The following is a 26,293-nucleotide window of genomic DNA, read 5'->3' as shown; positions in this document are numbered from 1 at the left end:
CTTGCCAGGTTTGGGAACAGTGGGCTTAGTCTGATACAAAGTCACCATTCCATTAACACTTCTACTGGGGCAACTCTGGTTATTGTGTATGGTATGGTCTTAGAATCAAACAAAAATGGTGCCAATTTGATCTCTATGAATACTGCCAGTTTTTTGTGCCATTTTTGAGGGTATAACTGTCTATTCTGCCATTCACTTGACTAAGAGTGATCAGTTGTTGTTCAGATGTGTCAGATACCATTAGAGAGCACAAAGTTCTGAAAATTACTGCTAGTAAAGGCTGTCTCATTATCCAAAACTTGGGCTTCTGGTATTCCATGCATACAAAAGCTTTGTCATAATTTTTTAATGGTAGTCTGAGAAGTTGTGGAATCCATGTGGTGCACCTCCAACCATTTAGAGTGTGCATCTATCATGAGTAAGAACATGAAACCTATAAAAGGCCCTGCAAAGTCCACATATATGCGCATCCATGGCCTGACACCCTTGCGTGTAGGGAGGTTGAGAGAGGGAGAATTTGATTCATTGGCACGTCACACTGTTTTACTAAGTCTGTGGTGTCTGAGTTGAGGCCAGGCCACCAGAAATAAGTCCTAGCCAGCATTTTAATCATTGATACTCCAGAGTGTCAATTGTGTAGTTTTGTTACAATTGGACGGCATCCTGAGGATGGTGGAATAACTACTAAAGAAAGAATGATCCCATCCTCAACACTAAGCCCACCTTTCTTAGCTAGGTAGAGTTTCATTTCTTTCTTGGAATCCACCATGTAGGATCAAGTGCCTTATTTTTAACAAAATTGGATTCTTTTGTGTCCAGGCCTTAATCTACCTTGCAGACACTGGCAGAGTTTCCAAAAAATTTCAGATCATCACAACAACTTCTTTTGCTGATAAAGGAACCAAGCTTGTAAGCAATGGGAGGCAACTCAGTGCATCAGCATTAGCTACTCGGGTTCTAGGGCGGTGCACTAGAAGATATTCATAGTCTGCCAGTAACAAGGCCCAACACTGCATCTGGGCGGAGGCAATGGGGGGATTGCCTTGTCCTCTTTGAAAAATTCCAATACAAGTTTTGGTCAATAACTATTATGAAACGTCTGCCATAGACATATTGATGGAACTTTCTCACATCAAATACAATCAAAACTGTTCTTTCTCAATCTACGAGTATCTTCGTTCCACATTCAAAAAGGTCATAGATGCATACACAATGTTCTTTTCTGTCCTGTTTTTCCAGCAATGTGAAAGCACTGCTCCAACCCCATATGGGGAAGTGTCACAGGTCAGCATAAGTTCTTTCTTGGGATCAAAATGGGCCAATAAATTAGATGACAGTAGATGATATTTGACTTTGGTGAAGGCCTCTGCTTGCGGAGTTCCCAGGACCATCTCTGACATTTTCATAGGGTGTGCAAGGAAGCCAGCATGGAAACCAAATTCAGGATAAATTTTCAATAAAAATTTACTAATCCCAGGATGCATTTTAACTCTGGAATGTTCCTTGGAGTTGGTGCTTCTTTGATGGCTTTTACCTTATCCTCTACTGGATGCAACCCTTTGCCATTTACCCAGTAGCCTAAATAGGTTATTTCAGCTGCTTGGAAGACACATTTCTCCCTCTTCAAGGGCAGTCCTGGTATTGAAAATCTCTGCAAGACCTTTGCTAAGTTTGCCAAGTGTTCCTGTTCTGAAGCCCCCCATGACCACTACATCATTTAAGCACACTGCTACTTTGGATAGCCCTTGAAGAATGTTCTCCATGATTCGTTGGAAAATGACACATGCTGATGAGACCCCAACGGGTAAACTCATATAGTTTCTTGTGCATGTTGATTGTTGCATATTTCTGGGAGAACTCATTTAATTCAAGCTGAATTAAGGCATGCCCAATTTGGAGAACATACAGCCATCTGTTAACTTGGAATATAGGTCTTTGATTCAGGGCAGAGGGTACCTATTGAGTTTGGAAACCCAATAGACTTAATTGTTTATATGGGACTACAGGCACTGCCCATTCTTCAAATTGCATGGGCTTTATTATATCTAAACTTTCAAAACGCCTAGTTCAGATTTCCCCTTCTCTAACAGAGAGTATCATAGAATCATAGAACCCTACAGTGCAGAAAGAGGCCATCTGGCCCATTGAGTCTGCACCAACCACAATCCCACCCAGGCCCTACCCCCATATCCTTACATATTTTATCCGCTAATCCTTCTAATCTATGCATCTCAGGACACCAAGGGGCAATTTTTTAGCATGGCCAATCAACCTAACCCACACATCTTTGGACTATTGGAGGAAACCCAAGCACCCGGAAGAAGCCCACGCAGACACGAGGAGAATGTGCAAACCCTACACAGACAGTGACCCAAGCCGAGAATCAAATGCAGGTCCCTGGAGCTGTGAGGCAGCAGTGCTAACCTCTGTTACCGTGCTGCTCAGCAAGACCAGTATGAAACTCGTCTTGCTGTAGAATACCAAATGTAACATTAGGATCAACAAAGATCTTGGCCTTGAGGATCTTGGAAAACTCCAGGGTATCTATTGACAACTTTGCAAAATTCCTCCATGCCTAGCCCGAAATTCTCCAAGTAGTTCAGCTGGATCTACTAGAACCAATCTCTATACATAAGGCTTGGTCTTATGTAATGAGTGGGAGATGAACTGATTGCTGCTGGGGCCATTGTGATGTCTTTTATTTATAAAGGTTCCCCCATGTAGGTGGCTAGTCTGGCCTTTGTGTCTTCCAGGTTGGAGACACTTGTGTGTCTGTTCTTTGATAACTGAGATCGCAGCCTGTGTCCACCTCCATCTTCAAGGAATGGCCATTTACCAGTAATTCTGACATTATAGCAACAACTGTTGTTGTGATGATGTGATTCAGTTGTTTTGTCCCTATCGCTGGAAGCGGGGATACCTGTATGGTATGGTCAGGTGCTGGCCTTGATCTCTTCATTGGGCAGCATGCGTTTTTCCTGTTCCTAAAATTTCACCTTGCCTGTGCCCTTTGACAGCACTTGCAATAATCCATTGTATCGCATCTGCACTTCTCTAAAGTATGTTTTCAAACACTCTTGAGATCGTCACTGCCTTCCCTTGACTGCCTGGTAACGTTATTAGAGTTCTGATATCGTGTGGGCCCTTTAACACTGGTTTACACAAGCATTCTTCACTTAGGACTGCTTACATGAGGTCCCGCCCGTTGGCTGAAGGGCATTTCTGCCTGATGCCCCCTATAGCTCTTGAGCCCCTTTGTCTGCATTCTCCAGTGATATGGCTATATCAGTGGTTTTCTTCAAATCCAGATTCGGTTCTGCTTCTTTTGGGTAGTTATTTATGCCACATGCTAATCTATCTCACAACTCCAAAGATGTCCGGGTTAGGTTGATTGGTCATCCCTTAGTGTCAGAGGGACTAGTGGGATAACTAAGTGAAATTACGAGGCTAGGACGTGGGTGGAATCATGGTTGGTGCAGACTCGATGGGCCAAATGGCTTCTTCAACACTATAGGATTCTATGACTTCATTTAGAGGCAGTCCAAATTTGCAATGTTCTGCTAATTTTCATAACCTAACCAAACTCAGTGACAGGTTTCCGGGGTTTCTGCTGGCCATGTTGAAGCAGTATCTCTGGAGTATAACAGAGGGCTTCATTGGATCATAGTGGGTTTTACAGATCTATTAACTCATTAAAAAGTTTTGAGTCAGGGCTATCCAGATAAGTCAGATTTTTCATCATGCTGAAAGTCAGGTCCCCGCATGCCATCAGCAATATGACTTCTTGTTTTTCACCTCCTTCAAAGTTGTTAACACAGAAGAAGTAACACATTCTCTCACTCAATGAGGAAATTTGTACTCCACAAAGCTCACAAGAAGATCTATCAGTGATCCTCCTGTGTCCTTTGTGGCCATCATGAAAACATACTTCCTTAAATAAGGAGACAATACAGTACACAGTACTCCCAATGCAGTCTCATTAATATCCTTTGGTAACTGAAACATAACCTCTCAATCTTTTTTTCAATTCAATTCACAATAAATGATAACATTCTGTTAGTGTTCCTAATCACTTGCTGTACTTGACTTTGTGATTCATACTGTAGGACACCCTGATTACTCTGTACCTCAGAGCTCTGCAATCTCTTACCATTTAGATAATGTGTTTCTTTTCGATTCTTCCTGCCAAAATGGTCAATTTTCTCCATTTATTCTCCTTTTGTCAGATCTTTGACCACTTGCTTAAGCTATCTACTTCTTTTCATAAATGCTTATGTCCCCTTCACAGTTTACCTATCTTTGTGTCATCAGCAAATTTTGACAACCATCCCTTCAATCCTTTCATCCAAATCATTGATATAAATTGTAAACATTTGAAGTCCCGACACTGCTTCCTGTGGCACATCATTCATTACGTCTTACCAATCTGAAAATGAATCATTTATACCTACTGTCTGCTTCCTGTTTAGCCAGCCAATCTTCTATCAATACCAGTATGTTACCCCCTATAACATGAGCTTTTATTTTCTACAATAACTTCTGATGTGCCACTTTATCAAAGACTTCTCAAAATCTAACTACATTACATCCACTGGTTTCCCTTTATCCACAGCACATATTACTTCCTCAAAGAACTTCAATAAGTTGGTTAAACTTACTTTCCCTTTCATAAAACCATATTGATTCTGCCTTATTACCTTAAACTTATCCAAGTATCCTATAACTTCTTTAATAAAAGCTTCCAGTATTTTTCCCTACAACAGATGATAAGCTAACTGATCTGTAATTTCCCACTTTCTGGGCAGAATTCTCCGGTTGTACTGGTTCAAAAGCTGGAAATTAAACTAGAAAGAGTGCAGAAAAGAATTACTAGGATGCCACTGGGACTTGTTGGATTGAGTTATAAGGAGAGGCTGAATAGACTGGACTTTATTCTCTGCAGTGTAGGAGGCTGAGGGGTGATCTTATAGAAGTCTATAAAATAATGAGGGGCATAGACAAGATAGATAGTCAATATCTTTTGAAGATAGGGGAGTCTGAAACTAGAGGGCATAGGTTTAAGGTGAGAGGGGAGAGATACAAAAGTGTCCAGAGGGTGGTGAGTGTCTGGAACAAGCTGCCGGAGGTAGTAGTAGAGGCGAGTACAATTTTATCTTTCAAAAAGTATTTAGATAGTTACATTAGATAGTTACGGTTTAGAATGGAGTTGAGGAAGAACTTCTTCACTCAAAGGGTGGTGAATCTCTGGAATTCTCTGCCCGTTGAAGTGATGGAGGCTACCTCGCTAAATAATTTTAAGACGCGGGTTGATGGGTTTTTGATAAGAGAGGGGATTAAGGGTTATGGGGAGAGGGCGGGAATGTGGAACTGAGACACGACAGATCAGTCATGATCTTATTGAATGGCGGGGCAGGCTCGAAGGGCCAGATGGCCTACTCCTGCTCCTATTTCCTATTTCTTATGTACATGGGTACGATGGGTATAAAGGGATACGGGCCAAATACAGGCAATTGGGATTAGCCTAAAGGTTTTAAAAAAAAAAAAAAATATGGGCAGCATGAACAAGTTGGGCTGAAGGGCCTGTTTCCATGCTTGTAAACCTCTATCACTCTAAAATTCCCACCCAATAGTCAATGGTGTTTCACATTCTCCGCAACCCACCCACTAAAATTCCACTGGCGAGCTGGACGGGAAAATTCCAGCCTCCATCTCTCTTCCTTTCTGAATGATGGAGTTACATTTCTATCTTCCAGTCTAATGGGACCTTCCCTGAATCTAGGGAATTTTGAAAAATTCAAACCAACACATCAACTATCTCACTAGACACTTCCTTTAAGACCCTATAGTGAAGTCCATCAGGACCAGGCTCTCGTTAGCCCGTAACTCCAATAATTTACTCAGTACCACTTCTCTAGCAAATTATTTTCCTGAGTTCCTCCTTCCCTTCCATTTCCTGGTTTACAGCTGCTTCTGAAATGTTACCTTTATCCTCCACAGAGAAGACTGATGCAAAATCCCTGTTCAATTCATCTGCCATCTCATTTTCCATTATCAATTCCCTAGACTCACTATGTGATCAACACTCATTTTGTTAACTCTTTTCTCTTTTATAAACATATATATCAGCTTTTACATTTCTGGCCAGCTTTCTCTGATACTTTTTTCCCTTCCTTATTAATCTTTTAGTCATCCTTCGCTGTTCCTTATATTCTGTCCAATCTTCTGACCTATCATCTGTCTTGGAATAGTAAATCTATTTTTGTGGCTTAGTGTCAAACTTTGTTCAGTAACATTAGCGTGAAGTACTTCGGGGTGATTACTATGTTAAAGGTGCAATTTAAATGCAAGTTTTTGTTGTGGTGTGGGCACAGGCATTGCACACTCCTCTTACAAACAAGCAGGAGCTTCATAAATTAATGCAAAAAGTGATGAAGCCACCTGACATAGAACTTCTTGACTTAAGGGCTAGCAAGATTCACCATTCTGGGTGAATGGTATTCCTAGCAGAATGCAATGCATTTAAAGGGCACAAGTGAGGGAAACAGTTCTATGAAAAGTCACAGATTACTCTCTGTAACTGTGATGGTGGTGCAGACGACTCACAATTTTGGTATCTGAGCTAAGTTTCCTATTCCTGGTTATTTTTACCCTATCATTGGCAGCCATGCCTTCAGCCATATTGGACCCACAATATTCTGGAATTGATTTCTTTCCTCTTCTGCCACTCCACCTCCCTCTGCTCTTTCCAATCTTCCTTAAACCCAATTGTGAACCTTTTGGTCACCCTTTTATCACTTCTGAATGATGGAAATCAGTGATGCACAAGAGCAAGGAGTGGAGGAACATTAAGAATGGAGAGATTTGTAGGGCTGCAGAAGAGTATAGATCAAGGCAAGGGATGTTGGGTTGGCTTCTCCCAATACTTCTGTATTCCCTAGACCTATCTAAGTTCTTATTTAAATCAGTTACTGGTATGAAATGTGCTATTGCTGATAACAAGAATGCCAATAACATTCTGATGGGATTTTAACAATTCGGAGCTGAAGTACATTTGTCAGATGAAAACCTGCCCTCAGAAATGGATCAGGCTTGGACAGGAGTGGGCTTGGCTCTAATATCCCCACTGTAGAATAGACACTGACACTGTCCAGTCTCACAGACTGACCATTCAGCAAAGTGACTAAAAGATGTAGAGTGCTCCGAGGATGAGTTGAAAGCAGATCTCTGTACCCCTGATGCCCTAGTGGAAAATTGGCTATGATGTCATGGCAGATTCCTTCTGATAATGTTGCAGTATGAGCTCAGACTGTTACGAGTGATATGTAGTGAATTGCAGACATATCATTCATCTGTGAAAATATCTTACAGCACAGAGAACTTGATGATTCCAAACAGAAATACTAACCTCATTTACAATTCCATCTTTCCACAAAGGATCTTCCTGGAATGGACAAGATCAGTCCTGCTTGCTCTGGTTCCAGCACACCACGTGGCAGCCTCATGTCCAGTCATAATCCCATGAGTCCAGAGGCTATCAAGCTTGTGCATAGACATAGGTAAGTGAGATCAATGTCAAACTCAGACACAAATAAGTGAAAATGGTGTTCAGCTTGTACAGGTGCAAGCATCTAACTCGCACAGAGATACAGGTGAGGCCAGTGCTCAGCTCCAATGCAGATACAGGTTAAGTAAGACTGATGCTCAGTTCATTCACAAATACAGTTAAGTCTTTATATATGTAGTATAAGCATCTGGCATTTATAGGGTTGATGTGGGACTGAGGACATTATGGTCCACGTAGTGATGTAAGCAGGTACATGACCCAGACCTGTGGTTCTGTTGAGCAAAGACATGTGTAGTCTAGACATGGAGACATGTATCCTTTACTGTACATGTAGTTAACAAAAAACTAATAGTTAACGCATTGAAGACTATGAAATCTTCTTTAAGACATATCAATCTGTTACCAACACCCCACAACAAAGTGGGAAAGGGGAAAAAACAGAACTCATTAGAATGCAGAGACAAACCAAAATGCTGGAAGACTAGGGAACAACAAAGCATTCTGGCTTGAAAAGAAGCTCCCAAAGAAGTAGAAGTACAGTAGAAAAATTGCTGGAAAAAGATCCCGAACAAAGCCTGGAAGCTGGAAACAGAATATAAAATTCCTTACGACAGCAGAAGATTCAACTGAATCTCTTTTGGAAGTTCAGCTTCAGTGCTCAATTAATAGAGCCTTCAAGGATGATTTAAATCTTTTATAATTCCAAGTTGCAGCAAGTCTTTAACGTAATTCAGTGTCAGAAGTGCCACTTGAAAGAAACTACCACTAAAACCCAACCCTGAATGCATCCAAGTTCTTCCAAAAAACAAAGAGTAAGAATTAATTAAACATTTGGGAACATTGTAACTGTCCAATTCAGTATAAATCAAACAGAGGCTCCAATTGGACAGACTTATGAATCTAAAAAGTAAAACATTGAATGCAAGAAGTCTGCAGGCAGCTGATCCAGGCAGCCGTTGTTTAATTTATTTTTCAAGAGGAGAACCATTGCCGTTATGTGGAACATGCCAAAACTGGCAAGGGCAGGAAACCCCTTTGTCTCCAAGTGAACAGCAGTAGCACCTTGAAATTTACAACGCTGCAATAAGAGAATAGCCTAGTACTTCATGTCGTTAGTGTGCGCTTAAACTGAACCAGATGCTGGACAACACGACAGCTCAGTGACTATCAGTATTTGCTGTGCAGACACATGGATTTGGGCCAGTGTCTGTGGGAGTTTGCACATTTTCCCTGTGCTTGTGTGGGTTTTCTCCGGGTGCTCCGGTTTCCTCGCACACCCCAAAGATGTGCTATTAGGCTGATTGGTGGTAATAAATTGTCCCTAAATTAGTTTTTCCTCAAAGTGGAATGCCATAAGCATAGATAAGGGTCATGGGTGGAGGGGGGACTCGTAATGTTAAAATGGCGGCACAGGCTCGTTGGGCCGAAGGGCCTGTTTCCTGGGCTGTTTTTGTTCTTTGTTCTTTAAGAGTCAACAGCTATCTCAACTCAGTTAAAAAAGAGTTTAAGAAGCTGAAGGCAGAGCAAATAATTGCCTTCAAATCAAGTTCAGAGTCTCAGAGGAGCAAAACACCAGCCAAATCTGTTAATTTTGAAGGTTCTGCAGAGAGAATGAGTTTTAAAAGACGGCTCTATTAGCATAATGGGAGCCTGCTAAAACCCAACAATTGTGGGATAAACGTAGAGAGCAAAAAAATAATGGACAGCAACTAAAAAAATGATATTTAAATGTATTAACATGTCTTTAAATAGAGCTCCCAGCCTTTGTGGGTGGGAATGTCGTTATGTCATCAGCAAGGGTCAGGGAAAATCAGGAAACAAGATCTTGCCAGTGAAAATCTCATTTCCCAACTCTGGGTTTTGCATCTGCATCGCCTATCATACTCAAAGCAGACGCAGGCTCAAAATTCCATAGTAAGAGTTTCTACAAGTATTTAAAAAGGGAAAGAGCTCCTATAGAGAGAGAGTCTGAAGAAGTAACAATGGAAAATAAGAAAATGTTCAAGCATTGAACAGATATCATCGAATCCTAGAATGTCTCCAGTGCAGGAGGAGACAATTTGGCCCATCTTGTCTGCATCAATTCTCCAACAGAGCATCTTACCAGAACCTATTCCCATTACTCTACTAATACCCCTAACCTATATGTCTTGGAACGCTAAGGAGCATTTTAGCATGGCCTATCCACCTGATCTGCACACCTTTGGATTGTGGGATGCAACCAAAGTACCTGGAGGAAACCCACTCAAACAAAGGGAGAACATGCAAACGCCACACAGTCACCCAAGTCTGGAATCAAACCTGGGTCACTGGCACTTTGAGGCAGAAGTGCTAACCACTGTGCTACGCACTATCTTGTATCTGTCTTCACTCTATATGACGCAAATAACATCCAAGAAATCAAAAGTTGAAAGGGAGGAACTTAAAACAATTGCAATCACCAGTGCAATGGTACTGAGAAAACTATTAGAACTAAAAGCTGATAAGTTATCAAGACCTGAAGGACTTCATCTTAGATCCTAAAAGAAATGGCTATCGAGAGCATAGATGCATTGGTTGTAACTTTCTAAAATTCTCTAGATTCTGCAAAGCTCCCATCAGTTTGGAAAGTAGCAAATGTAACTCCTGTATTCAAAAAATGAGGGAGACAGAAAGCAGATAGCTACAGGTCAGTTAGCTCAACATCTGTCATAGGGAAAATGCTAGAATCTATTCATAAGGAAGTTATAGAAGGGCACTTAGACAATCCTAATATAACCAGGCAGAATCAACATGATTTTGTAACATGGAAAGCGTGTTTGACTAATTTATTAGAGACCTTTGAGGATGTAACAAGTAATGTGAATAAAAGGGAACCTGTGGATGTGGTGTATTTGGATTTCCAAAAGGCATTTCATAACATGTCATGTTAAACATTACTACATAAATAAGAGCTGATGGTGTAGGGGGTAAAATATTATCATGATTATAGGATTGGTTAGCTAACAGGAAGCAAAATGTAACATTTTTGGGTTGGCAAGCTGTAACTAGTGGTGTTCACAGGGATTGGTGTTAGGGCCTCAATTACTTACACTGTATCTAAAAAACTTGGGTGAAAGAACCAAATGGAAATTTGCTAAATTTGCTGATGACTAAAAGATAGGTAGGAAAGTAAATCAGGTGGAGGACATAAAGGCCAGGATTTTCTGCTTCCATCAGTGTTGGACAGGCTTGACAACAGAAATAGAAAATATCACAAGAAGACCAAAGTCTCATTTTACAGTGGTGTAAAAGTTTGCCATGGTTATCCCTGCATCAGTGGCAAACCATGTTTCCTGCAATAGAACATCGCTGTAATACATTCGTATCTCATTATTGGGCCTATACATCAGGATCATATCCCACCCATCAAAAAACTCTGGCCGCAGTGGTGCGATGTCAGAGCAGAGAGAATCACGACTGGCTTCAAAGGCATGCACCTGGCGAGCACTCCTCTAAGGGGAGCTCAGAGGTAAGCGCAGCACTTATGGAGCAGCTCCATGCATTTGTGGGGGAGAGCGGGTACCAATTCTGATTGGGGGTGACCAGTCTTTGACCCATGGATGCCGGCCCTGACTCAGGGATGGGTCAACCAGACTTGGAAAATGTGTTGCTCATAAGGTAAGATTGAAATTTTAAACTGGGAGTCAGATGGTTGTGCTTTTCTAAATATATTAATTTAGATATTAAGCACACTGGAGAGAAACCAGGTTAATAATAGAGGAAGACCATGGTAACATGGGAAGGGTCCCAGGAGCCTAGTCAAAAGGTACTGACGGGAAGACTCCAGGATGCCAGAGCGGGGGGGAAGACTTCAAGGTATAGGGGCCTATTTGGGGGAGACCAGGAGGGTTGACCCAGTGAAAGCTGGGAGGAATGACTCAAATGTGAAAAGCATTGTTCATGATGTTGCCTTTTACTGCTAAGCCATTGGCTTCTTGGAAGAGCCTCAAGAAGGGAGACGAAGCATGAGGCATTGCAGTGGGTGGATGGACAGTCATCATGGACTGACAGTTCTACTCAGATGATGGGGGAAGCTCCCAAAGGTGGGATGTTGATGAAGGCAAGGCTAATGGAAAGAGATATCAATGATCATTACCCCGTTGTAACCGAGACAGTTCAGCTGTAACTCAATTAACAGAGTCATAGAGGTTTACAGAATGGAAACAGGCCCTTAGGTCCAACTTGTACATGCCACCCTTTTCTTTAAAACCCCTAAATTAATCCCAATTGCCCACATTTGGCCCATATCCCTCAATACCCATTGTACCCATGTAACTATCTAAATGCTTTTTAAAAGATAAAATTGTACCCACCTCTACTACTACCTCTGACAGCTAGTTTCAAGCACTCACCATCCTCTGTGTGAAAAAGTTGCCCCCCTGGACACTTTTTTGTATCTCTCCCCTCTCACCTTAAACCAATGCCCTCTAGTTTTAGACTCCCCTACCTTTGGTAAAAGATATTGACTATCTACCATGTCTATGCCCCTCATTATTTTATAAACCTCTATAAGGTCACCCCTCAGCCTCCTACGCTCCAAAGAAAAAAGTCCCAGTCTATTCAGCCTCTCCTTATAACTCAATCCATCAAGTCCTGGTAGCATCCTAGTAAATCTTTCCTGCACTCTTTCTAGTTTAATAATAGCCTTTCTTAATAGAGTGACCAGAATTGCACACAGTATTCCAAGTGTGGCCTTTCCAATATCTTTATAACTTTAACAAGACAGCCCAACTCCTGTATTCAGTTATCTGACGATGAAACCAAGCATGCTAAATGCCGCCTTCACCACTCTGTCCACCTGTGACTCCACTTTCAAGGAGCTATGAATATGTACCCCTAGATCTCTTTGTCAAGTCCTGACATGCCTAAAGTCAAACTAGGCACACAATTATGTCCACTCAAAACAACACTTATGTGTAACTGGGCATAGTGCTACATTATACGGCAGGCAAAAACATCATTGCTATCAGCGTACTTAACGCCGCTTTTCCCACCCAACATCAACCTTTGCCGATTTCCAATAAGATTTCACCCAAAGAGTCAACAAAGGGTTTTAGATAAGTGACGGAGCCAGAAAGTATAATGTGGAAAAATGTGAACTTGTCCACTTTGGTAGAAAAGCAGTATATTATTTAAATGGAGAGTGATTGCAGGACTCTGAGGTACAGGGAATGTTTTGTCACAACTGGTGATGAGGCTACATCTGGAGTACTGTGTGCATTTTTGTTCTCCTCACTAAAGAAATGATATAATTGAGAAAGGATATAATTGCATTAGAAGCAGTTCAGAAAAGATTCACTTGATTCTTGAGATAAAGGGATGATTTTATTGAGGAAAGGTTGGACAGATTGGCCATATCCATTGGAGTTTAGAACAATGAGAATTGATTTTATTGGAATACATAAGATTCTGAGGGGACTGGACAAGATGGATGCCAAAAGGATGTTTCCCCTTGTGGAAGAGATTAGGAATATTTTTAAGGCTGAGTTCAATAGATATTTGATTGGCAATAGAGTTGGAGGTTTTGAAGGGGAGGAGTGGGGTGCAGATAAGAAAATAAAGTTCATGACACAATCAGATCAGCTATAATCTTATTAAATGGCAGAGTAGGTCCAGGGACCAAATGACCTACTCCTGGTCTTAATTTATATATTTTATTTTTCGATGAGATTTGTTTTGCTGAAAATAGGTTGTGTTCATCTAAAAATAGAACCCACAATGTTGGTATTATAAAGGAAAACCTTTAGGCATTTTCATGATATATGTTGATGACTTCCTATGGAGTGGTACTGTGGAATCCGAGAAATGTATTATCCGTAACATAAGACTGAAATTTTAAACTGGGAGTCAGACAAGTGCACTTTTCTAAATATATTGATTTAGATATTAAACAGGATACGTCTGGAATAACCTTAAGCTAACAATCCTCTTCATAAAGTATTACTCCTATCCTGGTGAGGATCTCATATTAAGATAATAGGTGGGATTCTTAATTCCCCCTCCTTCCCCCACTGAGTGTTTTGCTGAGGTGGATAGGCCTGCCTTTGCCCGTCAGAAGGTTTTCTAGTTGTTCGCACCCTCTGCCACTAGGGAACCTATGGCAGTGGGTCTCCGCCAGCCAGAGCATTTCAGCCAATGTTATATCTGATTAAGAGACAGGAGAATTGTGAAGCTTGATCAGTCAGATGAACTGGTTGGGCACTCAGAGTGGACCAGATATTGGTTTTAGTACATTGTTGTTAAGTATCACAATGAATGTTTTAAAATATTTGAAAAATTAAATTATACTTAAGTTTCCAATGGAGCTCGATGTTTTTGTAGATGCTGATCTTCCTGATTAGTGCAGTTGGATTCATAATATTTCTTAGAGGAGAATGGGAAATACTCTCCTTTAGCTTGGAATGTGAAGGAAATGAAAGAAGTTGTACTTTAACTACTGAAACTGAAAATTGTTGAGACCATTGATATTGATTCTAATTTTTTTTACCGTGATGTGGCTAGGGCACCATTTATTGCTTATTCCTGGTTGCCTCTGAGAACCATAGAAACCCTACAGTGCAGAAAGAGGCCATTTGGCCCATCGTGTCTGCACCACAATCCCACCCAGGCCCTATCCCATATCCACCTACTAATCTCTCTAACCTACACATCTCAGGACACTAAGGGGCAATTTTAGTATGGCCAATTAACCTAACCTGCACATCTTTGGACTTTGGGAGGAAACCAGAGCACCTGAAGGAAACCCACGCAGACACGAGAATGTGCAAACTCCACACAGACAGTGACCCAAGCCAGGAATCAAACCCAGGTCCTGGAGCTGGGAAGCAGCAGTACTAACCACTGCTACCATGCCGCCCTTGATGAGTGATGAGCCACCTTCTTGAATTTGCTGTAGGACCACCCACAGTGCTGTTGGAAAGCGAGTTCTTGGATTTTGACCCAGTAACAAGGAACAAACAACAATATAGTTCCAAATCAGGATGATGTGTAATTTGGAGGGGAACTTGCAAATGGTGGTGTTCCCTGACACCTGCTGCCTTTGTCCTCCTAGGTGGTAGAGATTGCAGGTTTGGAAGATGCTGAAAATGAAGCCTTGGCAAGTTACTGTAGTGCATGTTGTAGCTAGTACACCCTGTTGCCACTATGCATCAGTGGTAGAGAGAAATAATGCTTAAGGGGTGGAGGGGTCAGTCAAGTGGGTGCTTTGTCCTGGATGATGTTGAGTATCTTGATGTTGAAGCTGCACCCTTCCCAGCAAATGGTGAGTATCCCATTTGTGCCTTGTAGATAGTGGATAGGCTTTGGGAAGTCAGGAGGTGAGTTACTCACCTCCAGCTTGCTGTTGTATTCAGAGTATTTATTTGGTTGACAAAGAGTCATCCAGACTCAAAACATTAGCTCTGTTCTCTCTACACAGATGCTGTCGGATTTGTGGAGGTTTTCTAGCATTTTCTGCTTTTGTATAAATATAGTCGGTCCAGTTCAGTTTCTGGTCAGTAGTAAGCCCCCAAAATAGTGACAATGGGGGACTCATCAATGATAATACAATTGATATCAAGGGGAGACGGTTAGATTATCTCTTTTGAGAGGTGGTCATTGCCTGGCACTTGGGTGGTGCAAATGTTACATGCCACTTATCAGTCCAAGCCTGAACGTTGTCTAGGTATTGCTGCATATGAAAACAGATTGCTGCAGTATCTGAGAAGTCATAAACATTGTGAACATTATGTGTAATCACCCCCAAATATTCCCAGTTCTTAAGATGGAGAAAAAGTCATTGATGAACCAAGATGATTGGGCCTCGGATACTACCCTGATGAGCTCCTGTAAGCGATGTCCTGAAACTGAGATACTTTTGTGCTAGGTATGACTCTAAATGGTGGAGAGTTTTCCCCCTTATTGCCAATGACTCCAGTCTTGCGAGGACTCCTTGATATCACACTTGGTCAAATATTGCCTTGATATCAAGAATGGTCGTCTCATCTCAGCACTTGTATTCAGCTCTTTGCTCCATGTTGGCCAAAGGCTTAATGAGGTCAGTAGCTGGGTAGTCCAACTGGAACCCAAACTGACCATCAGTGAGCAGGTTATTGCTGATTAAGTGTTGCTTAATAGCACTATTGACATTTACTTCCATCAATTTATTGATGTTTGACTAATGGGATGGTAAATGGCCAATTTGGACTTGACCTGCTTTTTTTTGCAGACAAAACATGCCTGGGCAATTTTCCACATTGCCAGGTAGATGCCAAAGCTGTGGAATAGCTTTGCTCAGGGCACAGCAAGTTCTGGAGCACACATTTTCATCATGGAGTATAATGTGGGAGAATGTAAAGATATCCATTCTGGCAAGAAAAATAATTATCTAAATAATGAGAGATTGCAGAACTGTGAGATGCAGTGTAATCTGGGTGTCATAATATATGAATTGCAGAAGGTTTGTATGCAGGAGCAGCAAGTAATTTTTAAAGCTAATAGAATGTTATTGTTCATTGCAAGTGGAATTGAGTATAAGAGTGAGAAGTTTATGCTTCAATTATACAGGGCATTGGTGAGACAACATATAGAGTACTGTGTATAGTACTGGTCTCCTTATTTAAGGGAAGATGTAAATGCATTAGAAGCAGTTCAGAGATTTTGTCAATTCATAATTATTTAAAGAGAGCAATAAGAATTAAATATTCATTGTATTTAATTGTATGCAAGTGATGGGCATTAGCTGGGGTTTCACTTGAACCCATGTAAATGGATACAGAATTCTCCCAGAAAAATTCAAAGCGTTGAATTCATGGGAAAACGAGTAATTCATGCTGTTTTTCTTGTTCAGGCTAGAATCTCCTGCACTCTGTGCAATGTAGAGGCCATCAGCATGAATAGGAGACAGGCCTATTCCCATCTGGGAGGCTGAAACCATCGGGACCGTGCACATGCACAGTGGCTGCAAACTGTCAGCCTCCCATTTGCTGGCCAGCTCGATCACTGGCCAACCCTAGAATCCCCACAGTGCTGGCCCTGGCCCTCTGACTCCCCCGTGACCCGAACAGGAGGCCCGTGACCATTCCAGGCCAGCTCTGACCACCCCCCTTCCCCTGGGTCCCAGACTGCCCCAATCTCCAGCACCCCTTTGCAGTGCCAATCCCCCCCAGCAGACTTTCTCTACCTTCCCCACCCCCTGGCAGACCCCCATGCCCCAGCAGGCCACCCCCCCCCCCCCCCCCCCCCCCCACCCACCAAGCTTGCCTTGATTGCTGGACTCCCTCCCCTCCCCCCCCACCCCCACCATCGAGCCCAATGCAGAGTTGCAGCAGAACCTCCCACCCTCACCAATGACCCCTAGGCTCTGCCCCATATGCTCTATCCCCTGGGCATGGGCACTTTGCCTTTTGGGTAGTGCCGGGGGCACAGGCTGGTGCTGCCAGAGGGCATACCCACACCACCTAAAGCCCTGGGGGGCCCCAATTGCCCTTCCTTGACTCCAGCAGGTTTTGGCTATTAGTTCCCTGAAAGTGGGAAGCTGGTGTGATCCCCACTGGAGTGAAACAATCTGGCAGGGTGGGGAAGGCTAGTGGGCCCCAAGAATTCAGTTCCGGGCCTGCTTATAGCATTTAAATATGTAAAATATTATTTAAATGCCAGCCCCACCTCCCTGCCAATTTCTAGCACAAAGCTGACCACAACATAAATCCGGCCCTGGGAGATTCTAGCAGGTTGCAAATGCTCAGAGAATTCCTTGATTTGCCCCCCGTGAGTTTCTCGCACCCCCCCCCACCCCGAAAGCTAGTGGGTTTACTATCAAATAAACTTGTTGGACTTTAACCTGGTGTTGTGAGACTTCTTCCTAGAAAATTAGCACAGTGAGGTGGGAGAATCCCCCCCTTAAAACTGTAGATGTTGGGTTAGAAAATGTATGCTTGCCATTTGTAATTCTATAAGTAAATATGTGTGTGAAGATTAGTTCCCGTTTTATGCCTCACCAACATGGCGCTCTGGAGTACATGATCATCATAAAAGAGACAGAGCAAATTGGGGTAATGATAGGTCTGTATTGGGAGTGGGTGTGAGATGCTTCTTTAGGATTAAAGGGCAGTCACATTGTGAGTATTGGGATTGGATTGGCATCATGTAAAGTAATATTCTATCTTATTGATCTCCTCAGCCCATTGAGCCTACTTGGTTCTAACAGGCACTCCTCATCCTCACTATCCTCTCAGACATCCAGTGAAGTTGGAAACCTTGTCATCCTCACAGATGGTCTTGCTGGAGAAACCCTTGATGACCCATTCCGCATGCAAGTACGGCAATTTCTGGTTTTGATTTCCTTGTGTCATTTGCTATCTCCAGACCTTTAGAGTGGACCTGGCAGGTGCTGGGCCTATAGCAAAGTTGTGGCTCTTTGTGAGGAGCTGCATAAGAGTAGCACAGATTGGTTGGGTTCCCTTTCTACTGGGAAACTCGCTCAAATAGTGAACTGCAACTGAGAAATTCTCTCAATCCAGACCTATCTGTGAAAACTGAAAATTAAGAAGCTCCTTCTGGACACCTACCAGATGTAGTACAGCTGCTTATGGTCAAGTATCTCTCGAACTGTAGTACATCTGAATGCAGAGAATTTCCATTTCTCCTTGGTAAATGAAGCTTGGCAAACGAGTTCATCAATAAAAATAGTAATTTAGTTAGACTGAGACCTTCATGGTAATAGTGTAAATTCCTCACAGCATTGCAATAAATCCCAATGGGGATCAAAACAGGAGTTGAATTCATTCAGGGGCCATAATGGCAGTTAAATCCAATGGGGACAATAATAGAAGTTAAAAGCTAATAGAAACAGTAATTAGAGTTAAATTCCAACAGGATTTGTAACAGGAATTAAATCCCAACAGGGCCTGTAACAGGGATTAAATGTCGATGGGGGACCTCAACAGGAGTTAACTCACAATAGGGTCTGTAACGGAAGGTAAATCCCAATGGAGACAACAATGGGGATTAAATCCCAAGAGGATCTATAACAGGGTTTAAATCTCAACAAGGTTTGTAATAGGAGTTAAATCCCAATATGATCTGTAATTGGGGGTAAATCCCAATGGAGACAGCTTTGGAAGTTGAAGGTTAAATTCAAATATGGGCTCAAAGGAGTTAAATCCCAATGGTAACAGTAATGGAATTTAAATCCCAGTGGAGTCAGTAAAGGGAGTTAAATCCCAACAACGTCATTAATGGGAATTAAATTCCAATGGGGATAGTAATGGAAGTTAAATTTCAATGAGTACTGTAACAGGATTTAAATCCCACAGATACTTTAACAGGAGTTAAGTCCTAACAGAATTATAACAGGAGTTAAATTCCAATGGGACACTAACTGGAACCCCAGTGGAGACAATAGCAGGAGTTAAATCCCAATGAGAACTGTAACTGGAATTAAATCCCAAAGGGGATTATAACAGGAGTTAAATACCAATGGGAACAGTAAAAGGAGTAAATCTCTATCAGGACTTTAACAGGGGTTAAATCCCAATGGTGACTATATCAGGAGTTAAGTAAAGGGAGTTAAATCCCAATGGGGCACTAACAGGAGTAAATCCCAAGAAAGACAATGACAGACTCCAATAAGAATGGTAATGAAGGAAACCTAACAGGGGCAGTAGTAAAACTAAACCTTAATAAGGACTGTAACATGACGACATAAATTGCACTGGGGAGAAACAGCAACTCAGCATATTCCGGTGACCCACATCAGAGTAAGGCATTAATGAGAGTTATAGCAGAATATTGTTGATGGTGACTATGACTGATGTATGAGAAGCCTCACAGTTAAACCATTGTACAAATGACAGTAAGGCTGTCACTTTCGAAGTGTATGGACATGAATGTCTGTCTGGAAGGATTTGGGCATGTTTCATCTACCTAGTTTCATGACCAAACTAAAGTATAAACATACTTGATTATGTAGCAACAATTTAGGACAAAGAAAACAATTACAAACACACTGTGCTCTTAATAAATAAAAATCTCATAGCTCTTTTAATGATCTTTTAAGTTGCTGAGCCATGACCATTTTAAAAGCAGAATGAACAAAACTCATTTTCACAACAATGCCATATCATACCAGCTACAGCAACACATTGTGCCACAAGTTATTCTGTGGTGTGTTTTTGGTAAACAGATGAAAGAGGCTTTGTTAAAAACACTTTGTTCCCCACTTGATGGATATTAATCTGTTCTGTGTCAGCTGACCTCAGACGTTATCAGCCATGCAGTTAACCTCAGGGTTCCTAGGATAAGGGTGGGAAAAATTCAGCCAGAATTCCCACTTCTGGGAAGCACGTGAATATCAACATTGGAAGAGGACATGCAATGCCTTCCACGATAGCCTATTTGACAAAAGTCATGCATGGCAATTTGAATGATGTACAAGAAATAAGGAACATTTGTCAAGGAATGTAACAGGAGTTAAATCCCAATGGAAACTCATTTCTTGTCAAAGATCAATGTCTTCATAAAAGATGGGGACAATATTGAGGATGAAGTAAAATGAATTGACAAACCATTCTCCATCATAATGGGTAGTGTTTAACAATCGATAGGAACGCAGTGGTTTTAACAGATGTGTCATGCCACTTGTGATGAGTGGCAGGGCTGTCCATAGTCTCTGTAAGTCGTCTGTTCACCTCTTGCTGTTTCATTCCCTTTTTGGGTTTCCCAGCGCGCGCTCTTTCTTTCTGCCATTTTCTCTGCTTTCTGCAGCTTTCTCATGCTAATCCCAAGTTCCAGAGCTCCATGACCAACATCTCTGTTTTGTCGTCGTGCCAGGCAAGTCCATCCACTTCTAGCCTAAGCTCCACGCACTCTGCACCCTCGCAAATGATCAACTCAGCCCCGTCTAGTGCTCGAGGTAAGAATTTCTTTTATTATTAACATTGGAATTGAGTTGTCTCTTCTCTCCCATGGATTGCTTTTGCTTTTAAGCACATTTCCAAAACAATGTACAGTTGGTTGACTGGGGCTGGCTTTGACAGGGTCTGACTTTTATCCTAAATTTTTAAATTAAAGGACTATGCCAAGATAAGAAAATGTAGTTAATAAGCTGCCAATCCTTTTCGTGTTTGTGATTTGAAGTTCTATGTCATTGCTGACAGGTAGTCTGGAGCACTGTTATGATGCTTTTGCTAAACTGTATTTAAGCTGACTTACTTGAAACTCTCTACTCAACACTCCAGTGGCAAGGCGATCTAAATGAAAAATATCAGGTACCTATAGCTGCCTGTAAACTTTGAAGTCAAATAGAAGGCAGCCTTCACTTCCTCCAAAATTCAGGTTCCAGGTCAGACCAGCCCAGCAAGAAATGATCAACTTTCTTTTTTATCAAGATTATTTTGCATCTGTGATGAAGCGTGAAATCTGGACTCTGATATTCTCAGTTAAACACTTGTGTGAGCCAGTTATGTATTGTTTCATAGATATTGTGGTGAAACACCAGACATTTTAGAACCAAACAGCCCATTTTGTGCTTAAAAACAGAAAATGCTGGAAAAGCTTGGCAGGTCTGGCAGCATCTGTGGAGAGAAAAACAGAGCTAACATTTTGGGTCCGTATCAGTCTTCTTCAGACCCACTTTGTGGGCCAGCACCAGTAATATTGCTCAACAGAAACTAATTAGAAGCGGTCTAGTTTGTGACCACTGCGTTAAAATTACTGTTGTCCACAAGTCTGAGTGAGCCTTGGATTGTATCTGCAACAGCCTGCTCGTGCTTTGTTTGCATTGATACCCATCCATGTAGTGTTAGATTGGCAGACACTGTTTCCCCTCCATTTTATTGAAGGGCAGAGCAGCCTATTCTTGCTCCTAATTTGTATGTTCATAAATGAAAAAGAACATGTAACCAACAGAATGCTGTAAAAATAGTGGCAGAAACTTATACCACATATCAGTGACATATGCCCCTCAGACTTCACACCAGCCCCAAGCCTTTTCTCTACGCCTAGGCTAGGAGTACTGTCTGAGCATATGGAAAGATACGTTAGGATCAATATTACGTGCCTGCCCCCCCCCCCCCCCCCACCCTACCCTGCCCCCCACTCTCTAATGGGAGTCGGTTTGGCTGATTAAATTTTAAAAGTTGGGTTATGAATAATTGACGTGCGGTATAAGTTTCTGCCACCATTTTTACAGCATTCTGTTGGTTACATGTTCTTTTTAATTTACGAACATACAAATTAGGAGCAAGAGTAGGCCACTCTGCCCTTCAAGCCTGCTCTGACATTCAATAAAATCGTGGCTGACATGATTGTATCCTTAACTCCACATTCCCACCTGTCCCTTCAATCTTTCACTCTAGCTATCTCTGCCTTAAAAAAGCTCAAAGACCCTCCTTCCAATTGCTTTTTGAGGAAGAATATTCCAAAGGCTCACAACCCTCTAAGAGAAGAAAAGATTTCTCATCTTTGTCCTAAATGAACAACTTTGACAGGATAAAGAAGTGTATTCTGTTTCCACTAATTACTATGTCACAATTTTACGATGATCAGCAGGAGAGGTAAGAGTGAGATGAGAAGAAATTTCTTTACTCAGAGTTGTTGGGATTTGGAATGCGCTGCCTGAGAGTGATGGAGAGATGGTTCCATAGAATGTTTTAAAAGAGAACTGGATAGATATTTGAAATTATTAATTTAGACAGCTTTGGAGATAAGGCTGAAGAATTGGACTAGCTGGGTAGCTCTTTCAGGAGCCGGTGCAGACATGATGGGCTAATGACCTCCTTCTGCGCTGTAAAGTTCTGTGATTTGATGATTTTTAAACAGTAGACCCGAGTACTAGATTCTCCCACAAGAGGAAACATCCTCTCCTCGTCAACCTTGTCACAATCTTGTATGTTTCAATCAAGTCACCTTTTTCTCTTCTAAACTCTAGCCAGCAGATATAAGCCTAACCTGTCTAACCTTTCTGATAAAACAATCCAACCAATTCAGGGATTAGGTTTGCAATCATTCTCTGGATTGTTCCCAACGCATTTACATCTTTCCTTAAATCGGAAGACCAATAATGTACACAGTACTCCAGATGTGTTCTCATGAATTTCCTGTATAACTGAAGCATAACTTCTCTGCTTTTGTAATCAATTCCCCTCACAATATACAATATTCAATCAGTTTTCCTAATTACTTGCTGTACCTGCACTCTACCCTGTTGTGATTCATGCACTAGGACAACCAGATCTCTCTGCATTGCAAAGCTCTGCAACCTCTCATCATTTAGATAATATGCGTCATTTTGAAATTTTCCTGTCAAAATGGACAATTTCACACTTGCCTGCATTATGCTCCATTGCCAGATCTTTGTCCGCTCACTTAACCTACCAAAACCCTTTATAGTCTACTTGTGTCTTCTTCACATCTTACTATCCTACCTATCTTTGTATCTTGATTTCTGTAACACACCACTGTTTACATTTTGCAAACTAGAAAAAGACCCATTTATGCCTACCCTCAGTTTCCCTTTCACTAGCCAATTTTCAATCCACACCAATTTGTTATTCTCTTTTATTTTACACAATGAATTTTGATATGGCACCTTATCAAATGTCTTTTGGAAATCTAAAATCTACAGTTTATCTATCATAAGAACATAAGAAATAGGAGCAAGAGTAGGCCATCTAGCCCTTCGAGCCTGCCCCGCCATTCAATAAGATCATGGCTGATCTGTCGTGGCTCAGTTCCACATTCCCGCCCTCTCCCCATAACCCTTAATGCCCTCTCTTATCAAAAACCCATCAACCCGCGTCTTAAAAATATTTAGCGAGGCAGCTTCCACCACTTCAACGGGCAGAGAATTCCAGAGATTCACCACCCTTTGAGTGAAGGAGTTGCTCCTCAACTCCGTTCTAAACCGCCCCCCCCTTTATCTTGAGGCTGTGCCCCCTAGTCCTCCTATCTTTTCTGAGCGGGAAGAGTCTCTCCACCTCTATCCTATCCATCCCATTCATCATCTTATATGTCTCAATGAGATCTCCCCTCATTCTTCTAAACTCTAACGAGTACAAGCCTAGTTTATTCAGCCTCTCCTCATAGCTCAACCCCCTCAACTCCGGCATCAGCCTAGTAAACCTCCTCTGCGCTCCCTCCAAGGCCAAAATATCCTTGCGTAAGTACGGCGCGCACTACTCCAGCTGCGGCCTCACCAATGCCCTATACAGCCACAGCAAGACCTCCCTACTTTTATATTCAATCCCCCTCGCTATGAAGGCCAGCATCCCATTCACCTTCCTGACCACCTGCTGCACCTGCAGGCTGGGTTTTTGCGACTCATGCACAAGGACCCCGAGGTCCCTCTGCACTGTCGCCTGCTGCAGTTTTTCGCCCCGTAAGTAATAATCCTTCCTACCATTATTCCTACCAAAGTGGACCACCTCGCACTTGCCAACATTAAATTCCATTTGCCAGTTCCTGGCCCATTCGCTCAGCCTATCTAGATCCTTCTGCAGACTCTCCACACCCTCCGCACAATTTGCCGTTCCACCAATCTTGGTGTCATCAGCAAATTTCGACACCATACACTCGGTTCCCTCCTCCAGATCATCTATATAAATGGTAAATAGCTGAGGCCCCAGCACCGACCCCTGGGGCACTCCACTAGTCACCATCCGCCAATCCGAATAGCACCCATTGACCCCCACTCTCTGCCTCCTATTTGACAACCAATCCTCTATCCACGCTAACACCCTACCCCCAACTCCATGTCCCCTGACCTTCTGCAATAACCTCTTGTGAGGTACCTTGTCAAACACCTTCTGAAAATCAAGAAAGACCACATCCACCGGCTCTCCTCTATCCACCGCCCTAGACACATCCTCATAGAACTCCAGTAAATTTGTCAGACACGACTTCCCTTTAACGAAACCATGCTGCATCTGTTCTATCATGCAATTCCCCTCAAGATGCCTCGCTATTTCCTCCTTGATGACGGATTCTAACATTTTACCTACAACAGACGTTAAACTAACCAGCCTATAACAAAACCATGTTGACACAACCTGATTACCCTGAGTTTTTCCAAATGCCCTGTTTTTCCTATGACAAATTTTAAGCTAACTGACTTGTGGCTTCTTGCTTCCTGTCTCCCTCCCTCTATGAATAAAGGAGTTACATTAGCTACTTTCCAATATAATGTAACCTCCACTGAATCTAGGAAAGTTTGGAAAATTGCAAATAACATATCAACTATCTTACTAGCCATTTCTTCTAAGGTCATAGGATGAAGTCCACCAGGACCCAGAGACGAGTCAGCCTGCAGCTCTGTCAGTTTGCTCAGTATAGCTTCCCTCATGGTTGTAATTTCTCTGAGTTCCCCCTTTCTTTCATTTCCTGATTTACAACAATTTCTGGGATGTTATTTGTATCCTCTCTAGTGAAGGCTCATGCAAAATACCTGTTCAATTAATCTGCCATCTCCTATTTTCCATTATTAATTCATCAGACTCAATCTCACTGTTTAGTTAAATCACTCTAAAGGTTTCATTTGAATGCTTTCCTTTATCTCAATCTTTTCATGTGTCTTTCTTGTCCGACTATACTTTCTTTTATTCTATCTACTTTTTCCTTCTTTGCTGCAGGCTCCCCCTTTTGTACTTGCTCTTTATTCTCCTCTCTTCACAGCCCACTTCAACTCTCTTCCTTTCTATGTCTCTTCTGCATGTTTGCTTTCTTTTTTTTTCTCTTTATCTTCACTTTTATCTCTCTCCATATTTCTTTCTTTCCTTATCTGTCTTTTCTTTCTTTCCTTTGTTTCCACATTCTTCCCTCTAAATTCTCTCTCCCTTGCATACTTCCTTTATTTTCTCATTTTTGTCCATGGTTTTATAATCTACTGTTGCTCTTTCTGTCTATGCTCAGGTTCCCCATCATTGTCTGATAAGTACCGTCACTCAAGGGAGGTTGTGATGCTGTTGCCTCCTCACAGGGACAGGCCAAGCAGTGCCATGTATCCAGCCATGATGGAGAATGGACAGGTGAGTTACTGGAACATGTCATTCCATGGACATATATAACCATTAAACATCACAGAAATGTTACTGGACATCCTACATCTGCCAATTTATCACAGTGAAATTGATAAAACTGTACTAGCAAAACCTAGATGCACCCAAGAATACAACTTAAATCTCATCTGGGATTATAGAGGAGGTTTCACCTGATCCCAAAACAACAATTTTCACTTTTCAAATGTTATAAAAGAATAATATGAAACAACTCGGGGAATAGATGCTAAGCCTTGCAAATGAGGTGGATTGAATGAAAGCTATTTGAAAACTTTTCAAAAATGAGCAAGAAGAAGATGGAGTTAGTGGCAGGAGAGTGGAATTCATGGCTACAGTCTTCCCAATGTTCAATTGAAGAAAGTTTTACCAGATAAAACACTGGTGGTCATGAAATCAAAGGAGGTGGTGGAGAGATGGAATGGGAAACCACTGGAATGCAAATGGAATCTAAGCCCCATGCTTGTAATGTAAGTGATATTATAAAGGCATCAAGGATAGATCACTGAGAGACTATGAATATAACAGTGAAAGGTGAGAAGAGAAGCCAATGCTATAGATGCATTACATCTGGATAGTTAACAGTGCAGCTATCTGAGGGCAGCTCCACAAATACAAACAAGAGGAAAGGCAAGAAAGCAGGTGACGGGGTGAATCATGTTAAATGATGTGGCGAGGAGGA

The 26,293-nt window shown here is 41.9% G+C and overlaps 1 protein-coding gene across 5 annotated transcripts in view; it reads left to right on the top strand.

Moving 5' to 3' along the window:
* Positions 1–26,293, top strand: part of dock3 (dedicator of cytokinesis 3) — a 965,674-nt gene that overhangs the window by 917,914 nt on the left and 21,467 nt on the right. For 4 of the 5 annotated variants that reach the window (XM_080184500.1, XM_080184492.1, XM_080184484.1 and 1 more), the window contains 4 exons: positions 7,435–7,556; positions 17,742–17,877; positions 20,327–20,474; positions 25,469–25,584. In XM_080184500.1, the coding sequence (XP_080040626.1) occupies positions 7,435–7,556; positions 17,742–17,877; positions 20,327–20,474; positions 25,469–25,584 (522 nt within the window). The remainder of the gene's footprint in view (positions 1–7,434; positions 7,557–17,741; positions 17,878–20,326; positions 20,475–25,468; positions 25,585–26,293) is intronic. The other variant, XM_080184509.1, reaches the window with a different exon arrangement.

This window comes from Carcharhinus amblyrhynchos, chromosome 3 (assembly GCF_965287045.1).
Source record: "Carcharhinus amblyrhynchos chromosome 3, sCarAmb.v2.hapA, whole genome shotgun sequence".
In the NCBI taxonomy this organism is placed as follows: Eukaryota; Metazoa; Chordata; class Chondrichthyes; order Carcharhiniformes; family Carcharhinidae; genus Carcharhinus; species Carcharhinus amblyrhynchos.
This window is presented reverse-complemented; position numbering and strand designations above follow the sequence as displayed.